Below are 15,515 nucleotides of genomic sequence, written 5' to 3' on the forward strand. Positions count from 1 at the left end.
AACACCCTTACCTGCAGGCGTTCTTTCACCAGCACAGCCACTCCTCCCCCCTTCCTAGTTTTCCTGTCACGTCTCCAAACTGAATAGCCCCTTGGGAATATGACCTCATTTAAAATATTTTCTTCAAGTTTTGTCTGTTAATGCTACAATATCTAGGACCTTATGCTGAATTATATCTTTCAGCTCCAATATTTTTTTTTATCTCAAACCATCTATGTTGGTATATACTATTTTCAGGAACATGTTCCCCCTTCCCTTTGTTTTTCACTTTCCCTTCCTCTATTGATTTTGTTACTTTGTTTTTATGTACCATTTCACTATCTTTCCAGTCCCTAAAACTTTGTAGGAAAAAATCATTCATCTTCATTTCTATCCCCATTTAGACATTTCACCTCAATGAAGTTCATTTTCAGCTTTTCTCTGTCTTCCTTTGAGAGGTCTTGCCTTATCTTGAAGTTATCTTGAGATGATTTCGGGGCTTTAGTGTCCCCGCGGCCCGGTCCTCGACCAGGCCTCCACCCCCAGGAAGCAGCCCGTGACAGCTGACTAACACCCAGGTACCTATTTTACTGCTAGGTAACAGGGGCATAGGGTGAAAGAAACTCTGCCCATTGTTTCTCGCCGGCGCCCGGGATCGACCCCGGGACCACATGATCACAAGTCCAGCGTGCTGTCCGCTTGGCCGACCGACTCCCTCCCTCCCTTCCTTATTGACCAAAGTTTGCCATCCTCATCACATTTGCAATTTCCTGGCATTTCTAAGCACTTCCGTCATTTGTTTCACTCGATTAAAGGTCATCCTTAACATTTGGTTCTTGTCTCATTTTCCTATCCTCTTAAAATCACTAACCTGCTCCTTTGAATTTAGGCCCTCTTCTAATCCTACTATTTTCTTTGTGATTTTCATCTGCTGCTGCTCCGTCCACCCGAGGTGATATTTCCTTATCTTTAGAAAAGGAAATTAAGGACTTGCTTCTATCTGCAGTGTTTTTTTACCAGTTTACTGTTGGTTACCAGTTCTTTCCTAATTGCCTGCCTGATTTCCACTTCTTTGTTTGTCATTTCTGGCTTTGACTTCCAAACACTTCCTTGATTGTCTCTGTCTTTTGCACCTTGTACATACTTCTCTTATTTCTTCTTCATACTTTGCTAGTATTCATTAACTTCCTCTATGTGAGTTGTCAATGAAGTTTCTCCTTGCATATCCTTGCCTAACTCCATGTTAGCTCTCGGGATTCCATGGAGTTGTTCACCATATGAGTATTTTCTTGTTTATTTCTTCAAATTCACCACTCTTCACTTTCCATGCCTCATTATCTTTCACTAGTTCCTTGATGTGTGTCACCCGTATCCTTAACTTATCAGTCAAACTGGTTATTTCCTTACTTTGCAGGAAAATACTTCCTTTTAAATTACAAAATTCGATCTTGAGACCATTCTCTTCTTCTAATTTAATCACCTTTTCTTCATAATTCTTAGCATGTCCTCAATAATCACTAGCCTGCCAAGTAAACCACCTTTCATTAGATCTTGTGCTGAGAAACCTTCAAAACATTCATTTGTTGGTGTACTGTCCTCCCCTGTGGTGGTGGCCATCTTTGTTGTTGGCAATCTGCTGTTTGGGAAAATCAACGTTTCCAACCCAGATTTTTCAATCACTTGCATTTATTTCTTGACTCTTAGGTCCTTTTCAAAATCCCTACACCTTCATGTATTTTGGGATACCACTTACAGCCCTCACTTTGCTCCCAACACTTAGAGAATATGATTTATCCTGGAACCTGCAGCAGTGTGACTGGTGTGTGTATCCCTGGATTAGTGTAGAGTGTACTGTGCTTTGTACATGAACATACTGGACTCTGATAAATATATAATATTAACATATTACTCAACATTCTACAAGTTTTCTAACATATGCAGTTTAGTCATGAAGAATGTACACTAAAATTTAGATGCATTACTTGACATGTACACGAATAACTAGAGTTGTTATCTATATGTTGTCATCACTAATGACACTATTCATTGTTTGGTTTACTGTTTACCCTGGCCTCTAACTCTGGGAAAACTCATCCTAGTAAGCTTGGTTAATTTTGGAGCTGCTAATTTGGATGTGAAGGTTACTGGAGCCTAGAGTCATCAGCCATTTTCTCCATGCACACACATGGGAATAATAAAACTACATGAAAAATGTGTTCACAAATAAAAGATTGGGACAGAAGGTGAACAGAATAAATAAAATGGCACACTATATACTGATAAAAGAGTGGCATCTCAACTACAGAAGTAGTCTCCCATGCACTCTCAATATTTGTTCTCCCATGCACACTCAATATTTGCACTATGTAATCAGTATCTACACCATGTAAGTCGTGACCTAGATTCATCACGTGCCTTTTCTAATGGCCATCATAAACATTTTCAATAACTATGAACATCCCTCAGATCAAATTCAGGGATAAACAGAAAGGTGTTCATGCAAAGTTATTAGGGATTTTGTTTCAGTTCACTTGTGGCTTGACATAAAAAGGGTACTACTTTTCCTATCACCAATCAGAAGGAAGGTAGCATTGTTCATCTTTTATCATTTACCCAATCACTTTGCCTGCTCAGTTGGAGAACTGACCACTGGTATACATTTGTCTGCAGAGTGGCGATGTTATATTACTTATTATTACTTATTATTATTATTATTATTATTTATTATTATTAATTATTATTATTATTATTATTATTTACAGATTGAAATCACACTAACATGATATATATGAATGAGAAAAATGACTTGGGCTCTGAAGCGCCTCAAACCTGTGACTGATAATCCCGGATGCTGACGCTAACCTCTGGATCATGCTGACTTTGAAAAGTCCTACAGCTGGATTCCTACTGAAATCACAGGAAGTCTGGAGGCCTCTACTGAAGCCAGTCCAAATTATACATATGGCCCCAAGCACCCGGGCATAGGCAACATAGTTCATCCACTTTATGCTCCAACATCAGATACACAGAAATCTCACTAACATGATATATATGAGTGAGAAAATCAACTTGAGCTCAGAGGTGACTTTAACCTGCAACAGAGAATCCCGGCCACTGATACCAACGTCTGCACCACCCTGACTTGAAAAATCATACAAGTGGATTTCTACTCAATTTTCTCATCGATATACATCATGTTAGTGTGATTCCTGTGCATCTGATTTAGCATACAGTGGATGAACTATGTTGCCTACACCTGGGGGGCCATACGTAAAATTTGGACTGGCTTCAGTAGAGACCTCCAGACTTCCTGTCATTTCAGTAGGAATCCAGTTGTATGACTTTTCAAAGTCAGGGTGGTCCAGAGGCTAGCGTCAGCATCCGGGATTATCTGTCACAGGTTTGAGGCGCCTCAGAGCCCAAGTCGTTTTTCTCATTCATATATCACGTTAGTGAGATTTCTCTGTAAATAATATATTAATAATAATAATAATAATAATAAAAATATAAAGCTCAACGTGAAACAAAGACAGGAAAGATGCTTACCTGTGTAGGCCTCATCGTGCTTGGCCCTGGCTGTAGGGGAGAGCTGCTCCTGGCTGTCATTCCGATGGTTCTGCAGCTCGGCCAGTGAGCGGGAGTAGGTGGGGCCCCCGCTGGTTCTCTGCCCCTCTCCAGGGCCCTCAGTGTTATCCTTGATGAAGCGGGCACGACTGATGAAAATATTAAGAAAAGGAAAGGTAATTATCAGGTGAGAGCATCAAGTCTGTGTGAATATTGTATAGCACATGGAAGGGATACGAGACAGACTAAGAGCTGGGATACAAAACAGCCTCAAACTTAATTTAAATAATATGTAAATAAAGATATGAGTGTTGGTGAAACACGTTGGCTGCCCTTCACTTGCAGACCTTAATTGTCAGAGTTCAGTAAACTACCGGATATACTGATGATGAAGTCCATGGGACAGGGACATCGTTAATCAAGATATTGTACTTTTACTGTCATTGGGCAACTTTAGCCTAAGGAGCAAGGAAAAACAAATATTTTGATATTTGGACATTTAGATTTTTTCTTGCTAAAGTTTGTCCCAAGTACATAATTATGCATTATTAGTAAGTACTGGACAAAATTATAAGCCAGTTTAAGAGTGCAATATAAATTTACAAAACTATGACTTCTGTGTAAACTAGATTATCACAAGATCAAAGAATAACATGTAAACTAGGAGAAAACTTACCCTCTGGATACAAGGAGGCCCACACACAAGAGGAGAGCGAGGGTGCAGGCAATGCCAGACACCACCGGTGCCAGCACGTGAGGGTCCAGGAAGAGAGGTGCCCCGCTGCTCTGAACTACCTCTATCACAGACTCCGGTGCCAGGGTTGCTGTCACAAATGGTAATTAGGAGAAAGTGCTTAGCCAGAATGACTATACATAACTTGGAAGGGAAATGAGGACAAGGATCTAGATTATGAAGATGGGGTGAAGGAACAGTACCCAACCACTTGGTCCATCAGGGATTGAACACTAAACTACAAAAAAAAACAGCACTGAATGTATTGAAATGCCAATTTCTGGGCGAGTCCTGGTGGGGAGAAGAAACTACTGTAATACTAGTTTCATGAGATTTCTATCATTTGTTTACATTTTGGAGAAGTTCTTTTAGCAATTTTGAGGTCTTACTATTTTTTATAACAAGCAGTGTGTTTTGTTTCACTAACTTTATGGATGCTTTCCCAGTGGTGGCAGACATGATTAAAATTATCTGACAATTTTATCATAGTGCCACTGGTCTCTGCACCTCATTAGAGGGGGCCAGGTTCTAGCTTGTGGTCTCCAGTAGACCTAAAAGAACTCTGTGACTGGCAAATAGTAGTCTGGCACTATATCAGCACTGTAGCTTCAGGGAGCCCCTAGGGGCTCCCCCCAGAAAATGAGGCCATCACTATCCCAGTCAGTCAAAGTTTATGGGAGGGGTCACTGTAAGACACAAACAACTGGCAACAATATAACAAATAACCTCCATTACAATAACTGGTAGGTGACAAAGCTTTACTCTAAGACCCAACTGTATCCAAGACTCGGTAGCGGTGTTCAAAACATGTCAAACCAATTTGGATATCCTTTTCTATTTACCTTTCTTTCTCTTTCCTTTCTTTCTCTTTTCTCTCTTTTTTCTGTTCATTGTCTTCTCCTACGTTCCCTCGTTTTCCTCTAATCCTTATTTTCTCCTTCTCTTTCGGTGGTTATAATAGGAACTGCCTCGTATGTGCCAATAGGCCCTCTGCAGTTCCTACTACTAGCCCCTCTACTACACCTTACTTTGCTCCTCATCTCTCGTGCCTATTTATTGCCTGTCTCTACTTCCTCATCACAATCGACTTGAGAATGGTCCAGGACGGACCGAAACGTCGTCGTCCCTTCACATTCTAGTGTGTGGTCTGGTCATCATCCTTGTTTACCTTGAGACATTGAAATAATTAAGTAATAATATCTCGACAGCTCGGGCAGAGCTGACCGCCTCCGACGCTTGTTCTGTCATCGCCTCTTTTTGCCAGACTTCCCCATCCTATTGTGGCCAAAATATGCCACCTATGATTTTGTATTATTTTTCCCGTGATCAGGGAACACAAATGAAGACTTATCAGACAAAATAATCGTTTTAAATTTTTTTTTTATGCATCTGTGGGTGTTGAAGGCCAAATAGCCCAGAGCAGCTTAGGGGGTTAAACTGTAAGGCCTACTGCAGTAAGGCAGACATGTATTGAACGACAAAATTTATATCATGCTTACCTAAAAATTATACTTATTTGTTTTCAACTAATTTATTGGTTCCCAAGATACTTTATCTTTAACATTTTTAAATTTTAAACAGATATGTTAAGAAAATAAGACAAAACATGAAATCCAGTTCAGTGAATTTATCAACATTAATAAAAAAATGTAATTTCATTTCAATTTTGCAATATATAACATGTAATTTTTATTGCAGCAGACATGAAGCATTTTGAAACCAAAAATGATCAAAGTTAAATATGATGCTGAAAATTATAGGTGTAGAAAATTGTAGAAAATTAAATGGTGTTGGCTGGGTATTACAATTGTGCTTATGGTGTTGGCTGGGTATTACAATTGTGCCTATGGTGTTGGCTGGGTATTACAACACCCTAAATGCAGTGCTGTAGGGCCAGTGTTGGAAAGGCCAGTGATGAAATGCCAGGTAGGATAACAGCTCTTGCTTGCAGTTTCACCATGCGCTTCAAATGACAGCCCCAATGAACCCTAGTCCTAGTTAAAAAATAATGTCCAGTGTTGACACAACCAGTGGAGGATGACACAACTAGTGGAGGATGACAACCAGTGGAGGATGACATGTCAAGAGAGGCATCTGAAAACACATGGATACAAGCAGTAAATAGTTCAAGTTGTATACAACTTACCTCCGGTGAGCGAGGCTGTGGCCACATCATACATGGCCGTGGCCGACCCTGCAGCATTATGGGCTGTGACTCGAAGCTGGTACCAGGTGAGAGGCGCCAGCTCTGGCAGGGTGACGGCATCAGTATCCCCTGCCAAATGGGAAGCCACAGGTGTGAAGGTAGCTTCTGAGTGAGATCTGTAGTCCACAGCAAACCAGGTGATGGGGCAGCCTCCGGAGGGCCAGGTGTACAGGTGGAGGGTCACGGATGAGGAGTTGACACTAACCAGGTCCTGGTGGCGAGGCTGCCGGGGTGCTGTTCACCACCAACAATATCAAAACAAGTCCATACATACGGCACCTGTTATGCTTCATTCTCTCGCTATGAAAGTAAACAACTTAACCGAGACAGAGTCATTAAATAGTCATTGCTTTACAGTTTGGAAATGTTTACGTAAAATACCAAAAAATCTGTTTCCTTTATATGCTTGAAGATTATAATTCAGAGCAAGAAACTCAGTTGAAAACTATGAAGATCTGAAACATTGTAGTTTATATAGCTAATACTACTTTATTGTTATGAGATATTATTTGGAATGAGTGTAATCAACAAGAAAAAGGTAGAGGGATATAATAAGTAACAATTGCTAGCCCCGTGACACTATAGCATGCACGAGATGTGAATGATGGTTATGGAGGAATGTTGGGTGGGGATAGTTATGGAGGAATGTTGGGTGGGGATAGTTATGGAGGAATGTTGGGTGGGGATAGTTATGGAGGAATGTTGGGTGGGGTTAGTTATGGAGGAATGTTGGGTGGGGATAGTTATGGAGGAATGTTGGGTGGGGATAGTTATGGAGGAATGTTGGGTGGGGATAGTTATGGAGGAATGTTGGGTGGGGATAGTTATGGAGGAATGTTGGGTGGGGATAGTTATGGAGGAATGTTGGGTGGGGATAGTTATGGAGGAATGTTGGGTGGGGATAGTTATGGAGGAATGTTGGGTGGGGATAGTTATGGAGGAATGTTGGGTGGGGATAGTTATGGAGGAATGTTGGGTGGGGATAGTTATGGAGGAATGTTGGGTGGGGATAGTTATGGAAGAATGTTGGGTGGGGATAGTTATGGAGGAATGTTGGGTGGGGATAGTTATGGAGGAATGTTGGGTGGGGATAGTTATGGAAGAATGTTGGGTGGGGATAGTTATGGAGGAATGTTGGGTGGGGATAGTTATGGAAGAATGTTGGGTGGGGATAGTTATGGAGGAATGTTGGGTGGGGATAGTTATGGAGGAATGTTGGGTGGGGATAGTTATGGAAGAATGTTGGGTGGGGATAGTTATGGAGGAATGTTGGGTGGGGATAGTTATGGAGGAATGTTGGGTGGGGATAATTATGGAAGAATGTTGGGTGGGGATAGTTATGGAGGAATGTTGGGTGGGGATAGTTATGGAAGAATGTTGGGTGGGGATAGTTATGGAGGAATGTTGGGTGGGGATAGTTATGGAAGAATGTTGGGTGGGGATAATTATGGAAGAATGTTGGGTGGGGATAGCTATGGAGGAATGTTGGGTGGGGATAGTTATGGAAGAATGTTGGGTGGGGATAGTTATGGAGGAATGTTGGGTGGGGATAGTTATGGAAGAATGTTGGGTGGGGATAGTTATGGAGGAATGTTGGGTGGGGATAGTTATGGAGGAATGTTGGGTGGGGATAGTTATGGAGGAATGTTGGGTGGGGATAGTTATGGAGGAATGTTGGGTGGGGATAGTTATGGAGGAATGTTGGGTGGGGATAGTTATGGAAGAATGTTGGGTGGGGATAGTTATGGAGGGATGTTGGGTGGGGATAGCTATGGAGGAATGTTGGGTGGGGATAATTATGGAAGAATGTTGGGTGGGGATAGTTATGGAGGAATGTTGGGTGGGGATAGTTATGGAAGAATGTTGGGTGGGGATAGTTATGGAGGAATGTTGGGTGGGGATAGTTATGGAAGAATGTTGGGTGGGGATAATTATGGAAGAATGTTGGGTGGGGATAGCTATGGAGGAATGTTGGGTGGGGATAGTTATGGAAGAATGTTGGGTGGGGATAGTTATGGAGGAATGTTGGGTGGGGATAGTTATGGAAGAATGTTGGGTGGGGATAGTTATGGAGGAATGTTGGGTGGGGATAGTTATGGAGGAATGTTGGGTGGGGATAGTTATGGAAGAATGTTGGGTGGGGATAGTTATGGAAGAATGTTGGGTGGGGATAGTTATGGAATAATGTTGGGTGGGGATAGTTATGGAAGAATGTTGGGTGGGGATAGTTATGGAAGAATGTTGGGTGGGGATAGTTATGGAGGAGTGTGGATTGGGGAGGGGGGGTAATTATAGGAGTGTGGACTGGGGTGATTATGTACGAGTGCATAGATATGTGGTTGGTGTACATCAAAGGGAAAATTACCATTAATGATTTATAGGTAGCTGAATACAATTTCTGGTGTAACAGGATGACACAGGGATACTTAGTGATATGAAAGTTGGATATAATAATGGAAACTGATACATGAGCTGTTTCCATTATTCCTGAATGATTTTCAATGAGCGCATTCTGATTTCAAGAATGCGCTCTTGAAATCAGGAGCGCATTAAAGATTTTGGAATATTTTTCTATTAAAATGCATATGAAAACCATTTCAATATAACTAATGAAAATCAATGTCTTTTGATAAGATAACGATAATTTTGTTAATTAAATGTAAATGGTAATGAAAATGAGCTCTGATGCACAGTAATCGACACCCCTGGATCAACCTAGGAACCTGGGTTCATTCCCCTGGCCAAGACAGTGAAAGTTGGGCAAGTTTCCTATAACCAATGCCTCTGTTTATCTAGCAGTCAATAGGTGCCTGGGAGTTAGGCAACTGCTGTGGGTTACATCCTGGGGAGGGTCAGTAGCTGACCTACGGGTATCTCAATCAGTCTAGTACAGGCTTACAGTCATCGACAACAGGAACTGAAATACAAGTAGGCATAAAGCACCAACCAGCGCCTCGGGTCCTGGTGTTGACGGTGCGGGAGGCTTCTCCGCGCCCCACCAGGTTGATGGCTGCCACCTGCAGGCGGTAGGTGGAGCCACATCGCAGCTGCTGCAGGCTGTAGGTCGCCTCTCCTGGCTCCACCACCTCCTCCACCCATGCCGCCTCCTCCTCCAGGCTGTACCGTATGACGTAACCTGCAGATAGGCATAAAGGACGTTACACTACTGTACTTCTCATTAACATATATAATTATGTACCGATTCCTCAATTATACGTTTTAGCATTTCCTTTACAGTACTTTATCAATATACTGTACATACTTCCATAAAAAAAATCACAATTTTAATTTTAGAACTAAGATATTAAATGAACACAAACTATATCCATCTTTTAACATGTAATGACTTTTGTTTTCACACATCTAGATTACTGTTTGTAAACTAAATATATAACTCAATACAGTACCAGGCATGTCAAACCGAGGGTCGCCCGAGGGCCATATGGGTCACATCTGTGTTGTCATTAGGGCTACACACAACAACGAATTGAAGTCTTTAATAAAAATTTAAATTATAAAAAACTGCAATTTTGGTTGTTTAATGACCAAATTACAGTATACTTTGTGTGGCCCGCAGGTGTGCTTGCAAATGGCCGCATGTCTGACATGCTTGCCCTACACACTGCATCTAGTATACCATGTTATAATTCAATATATTTATTTGAACTCCCTAACCCAACTCTCCCAACTGATCCCCATGGCACAGTGGTAAAGCACTCGCCCAGCACTTCACGAGCGCTTTGGCCTGGGTTCGTATCCTGGCCGAGGAGGATTGACCAGGCACCAAGACTTAACTGTAGCCTCTGTTCACCCAGCAGTGAATGGGTACCTGGTTGTTAAATGATTTGGCATTGTCATATTCCAGGGAAAAAATTAGAATTAAGGATCTGCCCCAAATGCTGTGAGTGCTAGTGGCTTTACAAGAACATAAGAACTCTTGAATTTATAAATAAATAAATATAAAATAATCCCTGGCTTGGAAGTTGTTCCTTGTTGGATTTATCTAGTTAGTTACCATAAGTGGAACACTACCCACAAATGCCTCATGTGTTGTACAAACCACAACAGTCTTCTACATGTTAAGAGCTAAATACTAAATATTGTGATAAAAGGCAAATATCACCTAGACAAGATTGCAGTACCTAACTTAGCCTATGTCAATTTCCTAAACCATTTTTGTTGAAACTTTTTATCAAATACAACATTACTAGTCACATAGGTGAGACCAGTGAATTATGCTACATATTGACTCCTGTATATAATTATATATTCAAACATGTATTGGTTGACATTGTACTGACAGACATTATCCATCAATATAAGTAATGAAGTTGCCCACATTTTAACCAAAATAACAGTAATATGAAGCTGAATTACAACTAGTGGTCATTCACCTGTAATGGCCTTGCCACCATCCGCAGGTGGATCCCAGGACAGGTGTATGGCTGTCTCCGTGGCATACTGGACTCTCAGTGTGGGCGGAGGCGGAGTCTGAATCACCTGCACCACCCAGGTGGCCTCGTCACGCCCACTAGGATTGTGGGTGTGACAAGTGTAGTTGCCAGCAGCATCTGCCCCCACCACCGACATGTGCAGGGAGTTGTCTGGCAGTGTCTGTCACAAGGAAATGACAGTGTTCCCAATACACCTCCAACTTTGCCAATTATCACAGGCACTCATGGAGATTAAATTATTTTATGAAGAAGAGGTTTTATGATGTGGAGTTTTATTATGAATAGATTCATTATGGATAGACTTTTATGGTGTCATGATTTTTTTATGAAAAGGCTAATTCATATATAAATATGCTTATATGATGAATAGGCTCTGAAGTAATTAAAAGTATCAAAAGAGGGGACACCAAGCCAGGGAGACTGAAGCACCATACATAGGTTCTTATAATGAGGAAGTTCATATTAAAGTGGCCCTAATAATGACTTTTGATATTATAAATAGGCTATCAGCGAATAAGCTTCTTTGATGAATCTGCAATTGATTATGATAAGTGTTCTTTGATCAGGAACGAGATGTTATATGAAACAGGATAATATGTGATGTGGACTTACAGGGTCATCAGATACACATATAAATATATAAATGCTATACACACAGTTGTGACATCAGACACCATATTGTTTATACACGGATGTTCAAAGAGATCCGCTAGCTCTTGCCTGGAGAGTAATGATATAAGACAGACATTATGTTGTCTAACAGGTAGATCCTGTGTAATATATCTACTTAGTTTTTATGACAGAGCTACAGACATTCTACAGGAAAGAGGTGGTTGGGTCAACTATCTGGACCTAAAAAAAATATCTTGACAGAATCCCACACAAAAGACTGTTTCAGAAACTGTTTTGTGACACCAGTTCCTCTGGTGACAATCTGTTTTTCAGATTGTCACCAGAGGAACACAAAGGACATTGTGCGAGAAGCATATGCTACACTTCCTACCTTCAGAATCACCTAGTTACATGGATGGTGAAATACTAAAGAAACTGTTCATGACTTGTGAGTCCAAAACCAGTATATGCAGCAGTTGTAAGGTACCCATGAATCAAGAAGCACATCAGTAAACTGGAAAAGGTGCAAAGGAATGCTACAAAATGGCCTCCAAAACTGAAAAACTATAAAGAGAGGTTAAAGGCATTAAATATGCCAAAGCTGGAAGATAAAAGAAAAACAGGCGATAGGATCACCACTTGCAAAATAACTGGATGTTACAAAACTGGCAAAGGAATTCCTGAAAGCGGCAACCTCAAGAACAAGAGGTCACAGATTTAAGCTAAGGAAACAAAGTTGCTCCAAAAAATGTCAGTATTCTTTGGCAAACAGAGTGGTAGACAGTTGGAACAATTTAAGTGAGGTGGTGGTGGAGGCCAAAACATTCAGTAGTTACAAAGCTTTATACGACAGTGCTGGGAAAATGGGACATCATGAGCATAGCTCTCATTCTGTAACTACACTTAGGTAACCACACAAACACGTACCTGTGCCTGGGGAATGTTGTCACGTCCTCGGTGAGTCCAGGTGACAGCTGGCGGTGGAGTGCCTACCACAGCACAAGGCAGTGTCAAAGACGACCCTGCCTGCACCTCCACCACCTGCCCGAATGACCTGATCCTGGCTGCCACTAGACAAAACATATTAGGGTTATTAAAGTCAACACACTAGGTTACTGACCAGTCTGCAATTTTATTTGACTGTTGCTGCCAGCTGCTGTTACTTGTGTATCCCAGAATGCTTTAGTTCTGAACTAAAATAAACTGTGTATATCCCTTTTATTAAAATTATTTAATTATGAAGGTCTATCATTATTATAGCCGAGACACTCGTTTACTAAACAACTAGAAAATACGTTTTTTGCCTTCAATATATATAAAATGAGAGCATGGTACACCTCTTTGTACAAACAGTATATATCCCTGTGGGTTTAATGTACCCTTAGTTGTATGACTACAGCAGATGCAGGGATATAATATTATACTATAATATACACTTCTATATAATATTTGTTTAAGTTTTGCAGTTTTTCCATTTCTTCAAAAGCAGATGATACATTTCCCTAAAATGCAAACCAAATATAATATTTTTTGAAGAATCTGAAGCACCTTAACCCTTAGACTGCACAATTCATACAAACATAGGCAATTGGGCATATTACCAAGTTTCTGAAACTTGCACAAATGCTTTCAAATTTTGTGTGCATCATCTACTAGCAAATGCTTCAACTTTTGTCAAAATGATCACCAATGTAACTTCAAAAACAAGAAAATCTAAAATAATTCTAAAATGGAATATTGAAAACTTTAGATTTTGAAATCAGCTGAAAAAATATAAAATACGTATAACCAATTGTTTATTTGGTGTTATGCTCTCAGAATAACATGTGATCTTCATTTTCATAAATTTAGAATATAGGTTTTCAGTACAGTTTATTGTAAACAAAATCGTCAATATGGCATTTGAAAATAGGCGCCAAATTTAGAAAAAATAATGTACAACTCCAAATGTTTAGGATTTATGAATAATCCATTCTAGAGGGATTGTAGAACAGACAGCTGTGCACACTATGTAAATATGGTGAGAATCGATCAGAAACTGGATTTTTTTTTATGCTGATTAGCTGCAATGAAGTGTAATGAATGTAATGATGTCTAACCTACCAGAGGACCCCACAAACAGAAAACTGGACATTATGTCAATTTCACAAGCCACTACCATTTTCTTGTACATCAGTTTCTGGCCTTAGGTAAAGGGTATTTCAAAATTTGAAGTGCTATAATGAGAATAGGTTGTGCAGTTAGCCTCTCAACTTTCAATTGTGAATTGTGATTATATGGCGAGTGCCATAGAGTGGTTGGGATTGACCTCCATGCCTCATTAAGTAGGACTGGCTCAGTGATATCTGATGACTCCTATTAATGTACAGGCTGATGCCACCCAAGCCCATGAGAATGAGCAGTCATGACTAGGTATGCATGCATGTTTCCTAGTACAAAAAACACCCACATCTGGTGAGGTTGTCTGCTTTAAAAGAAATAAGTAATCATAATGAATTCATTTTCACTTCCTCATAGTTCCACATTTTCTCACAAGTTAGCAATAAAGCTGCTGTCAGAGAACTTTGTTTACATCTATTATCTACATATACAATTTACTAGTACAGTATTCACAATTATGTGTCAAATATTTTATATTCCCATTTCAATAATAAAACTTCAAGAAAAATTATTAGTCTTAATTGTAATGTAAAAATGATTATATACCAGGCTTGAAGGACACTGATTGTCACCATGTTGTCATCCTCTGATATATGCAGTTTGCACTAAGGGTTTATCCTTCTGATGACTGCACTACCATGTCCTACATGCCTGGCTGTGTGTATTTCAGTGGTCCTAACTATATAAACACAATACTGTGTGTTGTACAGTGATCCTAACCATGTAAGCACACTGCTGAATGTGCTACTGTGGTCCTGGTCATATAAACTCTGCTGTAAGTGTTGCAGGGGTCCTGCAATGGAAACAAAGTGAATTTGGCACTCGACTCTTAAAAATAACTTGGCTCTGGTGATGATAAAAGTACATTACCTGTAGAGGAAGGGGTCTTGGATATGATGGCGGAGGAGGCACCTTCACCCACCCGGGTGGAGGCGGTGACCCAGAACTCATAGCGGGCGTGAGCGTCCAGGGCCCCCACCTCCCTGCTTAATTCCGCCCATAGCGCAGCACCATTATCAGCCGCCACTACCATACTCCTTGTGGCCTGTGGACGCGGCAGGTGTTACAAGCCTTTGTAAATCTTACAAACAAGATAGAGTCTACACGCACACGTGTGCACACAGTCAACAAATACAGAAAAAGGGAGGGAATTTCATGAAGGTTAAAGAGGCAACTATCAACAGAGTATACCCATACAAGGTTTATACCTGTAAATGTAAATACCTAACAAAATATGCTCATTTGTATTTCTGGTTAAAACCTATATTGGAATATTAATTAATGTAATGAATCATGAAAATGTTTCTTTATATAAATAATACCTTGTTACCATGGTTACATGATAACAAGGTAATACCAGGTCGGGACATGCCCAACATGTCATAAACCCACAAATTAAAGCTCTTACGAAATATAAATACTCTTAATAATAAAATTTCACGAGTACAGAAATAGTTATAATGAAAGCTGTTTTAGTATTATTATAGAAAGAGTAACCATGTAACCTGTCTTCAAGGCATTATAAATAAAATACTGTTCTTAAGAGACTGACCAAAACTCTTCTTACACCTTCATTATAAAAGTGAACTTTATTTTTAAATTAAGGAGTTTACTCATGTTTCTCAGTCTGTGTGCTGTTTATACTCAAGAAATAATAGAAACTATGAAACTGCAATTTTTCTAATAAGAAACCATTTCATTCCAAATATGTTTAATTTCTAAATAATTATTTTTGTCCAGTTTTACATTTAATATATACAGGACAGGTTATAATATGCTCTACCGTTAACTGGAGGTCACTCGAGAG

At 40.1% G+C, this 15,515-nt stretch overlaps 1 protein-coding gene and 1 long non-coding RNA gene across 2 annotated transcripts in view; both read right to left on the minus strand.

Annotated features, from left to right (window-relative positions):
- LOC138349880 (uncharacterized) overlaps positions 1 to 15,515 on the minus strand; it is a 609,089-nt gene that overhangs the window by 398,205 nt on the left and 195,369 nt on the right. The window lies entirely within an intron of this gene.
- LOC123771936 (cell adhesion molecule Dscam1) overlaps positions 1 to 15,515 on the minus strand; it is a 138,032-nt gene that overhangs the window by 47,204 nt on the left and 75,313 nt on the right. The window contains exons 21-27 of the mRNA XM_069337449.1: positions 14,579 to 14,753; positions 12,476 to 12,618; positions 10,877 to 11,096; positions 9,430 to 9,618; positions 6,423 to 6,716; positions 4,220 to 4,367; positions 3,526 to 3,692 (exon numbers count right to left, since the gene is read on the minus strand). Coding sequence (XP_069193550.1) covers positions 3,526 to 3,692; positions 4,220 to 4,367; positions 6,423 to 6,716; positions 9,430 to 9,618; positions 10,877 to 11,096; positions 12,476 to 12,618; positions 14,579 to 14,753 — 1,336 coding nt within the window. The remainder of the gene's footprint in view (positions 1 to 3,525; positions 3,693 to 4,219; positions 4,368 to 6,422; positions 6,717 to 9,429; positions 9,619 to 10,876; positions 11,097 to 12,475; positions 12,619 to 14,578; positions 14,754 to 15,515) is intronic.

This window comes from Procambarus clarkii, chromosome 38, assembly GCF_040958095.1.
Source record: "Procambarus clarkii isolate CNS0578487 chromosome 38, FALCON_Pclarkii_2.0, whole genome shotgun sequence".
Lineage (NCBI taxonomy): Eukaryota > Metazoa > Arthropoda > Malacostraca > Decapoda > Cambaridae > Procambarus > Procambarus clarkii.